The sequence below is a fragment of the Otolemur garnettii genome, unplaced genomic scaffold (assembly GCF_000181295.1).
Source record: "Otolemur garnettii isolate 467f Iridium unplaced genomic scaffold, OtoGar3 scaffold00066, whole genome shotgun sequence".
Lineage (NCBI taxonomy): Eukaryota > Metazoa > Chordata > Mammalia > Primates > Galagidae > Otolemur > Otolemur garnettii.
The window spans coordinates 1,170,662-1,173,190 of NW_003852461.1; the positions used below are offsets into that span (position 1 = coordinate 1,170,662).

Here is a 2,529-nt window from a genome sequence, read left to right on the forward strand (position 1 = left end):
ATTTCTTAGTAATGTCTTGGCTATTCAAGTTTTTTTCTGATTCCATATAAAACAAAGTATTATTTTTTCAAGATCTTTAAAGTATGACAGTGGAGCTTTAATAGAGATTGCATTAAATTGTATATTGCTTTGGGTAGTATGGACATTTTAACAATGTTGATTCCTCCCAGCCATGAGCATAGTATGTTTTTCCATTTGTTAACATCTTCAGATATTTCTTAGAGTTTCATAGTTTTCTTTATAGAAATCTTTCACATTCTTTGTTAGGTAAACTCCCCAATATTTCATCTTCTTTGGCACTACTGTGAACAGAATAAAATCCTTGACTGTTTCTTCAGCTTGACTATTGTTAGTATATTGGTTGGTATATACAAAGGCTACAGATTTATGAGTGCTGATTTTGTAACCTGAGATGCTACTGTAATCCTTATTTGTACAATTTTTTAAAATTACTGACTGGTTTTTCTAAGAAGTGAAGAAGGCATAATTTTATACCATACGTATGTATTACTTCTCAAAGTTAAAAAATAAGGCTGGGCACAGTGGCTCATGCCTATGAAATCCTAGCACTCTGGGAGGCTGAGGCTGCAGGATAGCTTGAGCTCAAGAGTGTGAGACCAGCCTGAGCAAGAGCCAGACCTGGGCATAAGCCACCATGCCTGGCCCAATTACTTTCTTTTTTTGAGAGCTGAATCATCAAATTTGAATGAATTGAATTAATCAGATTTTACCCTTTCTTCAAAACACAAATCCTTTACCTTAACAGTTAAATCATCAATGTTTACCCTTTGAATCATCAAATTTTACCCTTTCTCCAAAACACAAATCCTTTACCTTAACAGTTATGTTTCTTGGGCCAGTTAGATTTTAATGACCAAGGAAACTACAACATCTTCCATCTCTCTCAGGGTTGGACAGCAGAACAGAATAACTCAAAGTCAAATGCTCTAGCATGGCTTCCTCTAAAGCAGCCTTAACATTCATGGCAATTAAATTAAAATTCTAAGGAGTTCCACAAGTCTTTTGTCTGGTATACTACCTTAGAAACTGATGCCTGCAGGTTCATTTCAGCCTCAGGAAACAAGGAGAGACACTCTCCCCAAGCCAGTCAACATGTTTGTCACCATTGTAGTTAACATCACAGAAAACCAGGAACAACATTTCTTGTGCTATGAGTCTATAATTTTCATGTGTGCCGACCCCAACCACATGAAAACCACTCAATCTCTCATTGGTAGAGAGACCTTGTTTCTCTAGTTCAACAAGTAAGGCGTTTCAGACAGTATATAGTCCACCTTCACAGACTTCAAATGGTCCAAAGCCGTGATTTTCAACTGGTGAGCTGCAGCACACTGCTGCACCAGGAGAGGATCTCAGACGTGCCACAAAAAATTTTTTAAAGATAATTAATTAAATTACTTTCAGAAAGACTAGCCCAAGCAAGAGTGTGACCCTGTCTCTAAAAAGTAGCTAGGTGTTGTAGCAGGTGCCTGTAGTCCCACCTACTTAGAAGGCTGAGGCAAGAGGATCACTTAAGCCCAAGAGTTTGAGGTTGATGTGAGCTATGACTCCATGGCACTCTACCCAGGGTGACCAAGTGAGTGTCTGTCTCAATAAATAAATAAATAATTTTCAAAAGAAGTTCAAAACACAGTAAGTATATTCTTTTTTTTACTCTATTTTAAAATCAATATAATTTAAGCGTGCCATGGAAGTTTAACTACAGGTTCGGGTGTGCCCTGAGATAAAAAGGGTTGAAGAACACTGGCCTAAGGGTTAGAGTGAGAGTTACCTCAGAGGGGACATACTGCTCCACAGCTGTAGCAACAGTTGCACAACAAATCCAGAGCAAGACCATTACCGAGAGGACAAGAGTTGTGGTTAAAATCCACCCAGAGTTGCTGGGAAAAAAAAAAAAAAATCAATCATTAATTAAAATTTCCTAATATAAAAACATTAAAAAAATAAAATTTGCTAATACAAGGAATAAAAGTTAAAGGCAATCAACCTTATGTACTTAGTTCAACAATACAACTAAAGCTTTGCGTACGACCTTTAAAACCATTTCAAAAAATACTTACAGAAGGAAATATTATAACTAATTTATTAGGGTGGTATAATGTCCTTTCCTTTACCCCAAAGTTTCTGTAACTAGGCTGTATCACTTTTAGAGTAAGAATAATAAAATCAGACATACTGATTTTCTGCTAAATATATAAAATTAAGTCAAATTACTGTCAAGTATTTTCTAATTACTAAATGAGATAAGGCAAATGAAAGTGTCCTATAAATAATACACTGTTACGCAAATGTTACATGTTATTCTGCAAGGTATTATAATACTCACTTTAAGAAAACTTAACATCCTAAAAAGTTAAAGTATAGAATAGGTAATTTTAAAGGGATCATTTGTTTTATAAAAGAATTCACAACAGGTTTCCAGAAGTCAGCTTCTCTAAACATTTCAAATATTTAATTTGCCACAATTTACTTACACTTCAAATTTTTTTTTTTTTTTTTGAGACAGAG

The 2,529-nt window shown here is 35.0% G+C and overlaps 1 protein-coding gene across 4 annotated transcripts in view; it reads right to left on the reverse strand.

Moving 5' to 3' along the window:
- TMEM59 (transmembrane protein 59) overlaps nt 1-2,529 on the reverse strand; it is a 26,599-nt gene that overhangs the window by 2,169 nt on the left and 21,901 nt on the right. For all 4 annotated transcript variants that reach the window (XM_012807197.1, XM_003793108.2, XM_012807196.2 and 1 more), the window contains one exon: nt 1,793-1,901. In XM_012807197.1, coding sequence (XP_012662651.1) covers nt 1,793-1,901 — 109 coding nt within the window. The remainder of the gene's footprint in view (nt 1-1,792; nt 1,902-2,529) is intronic.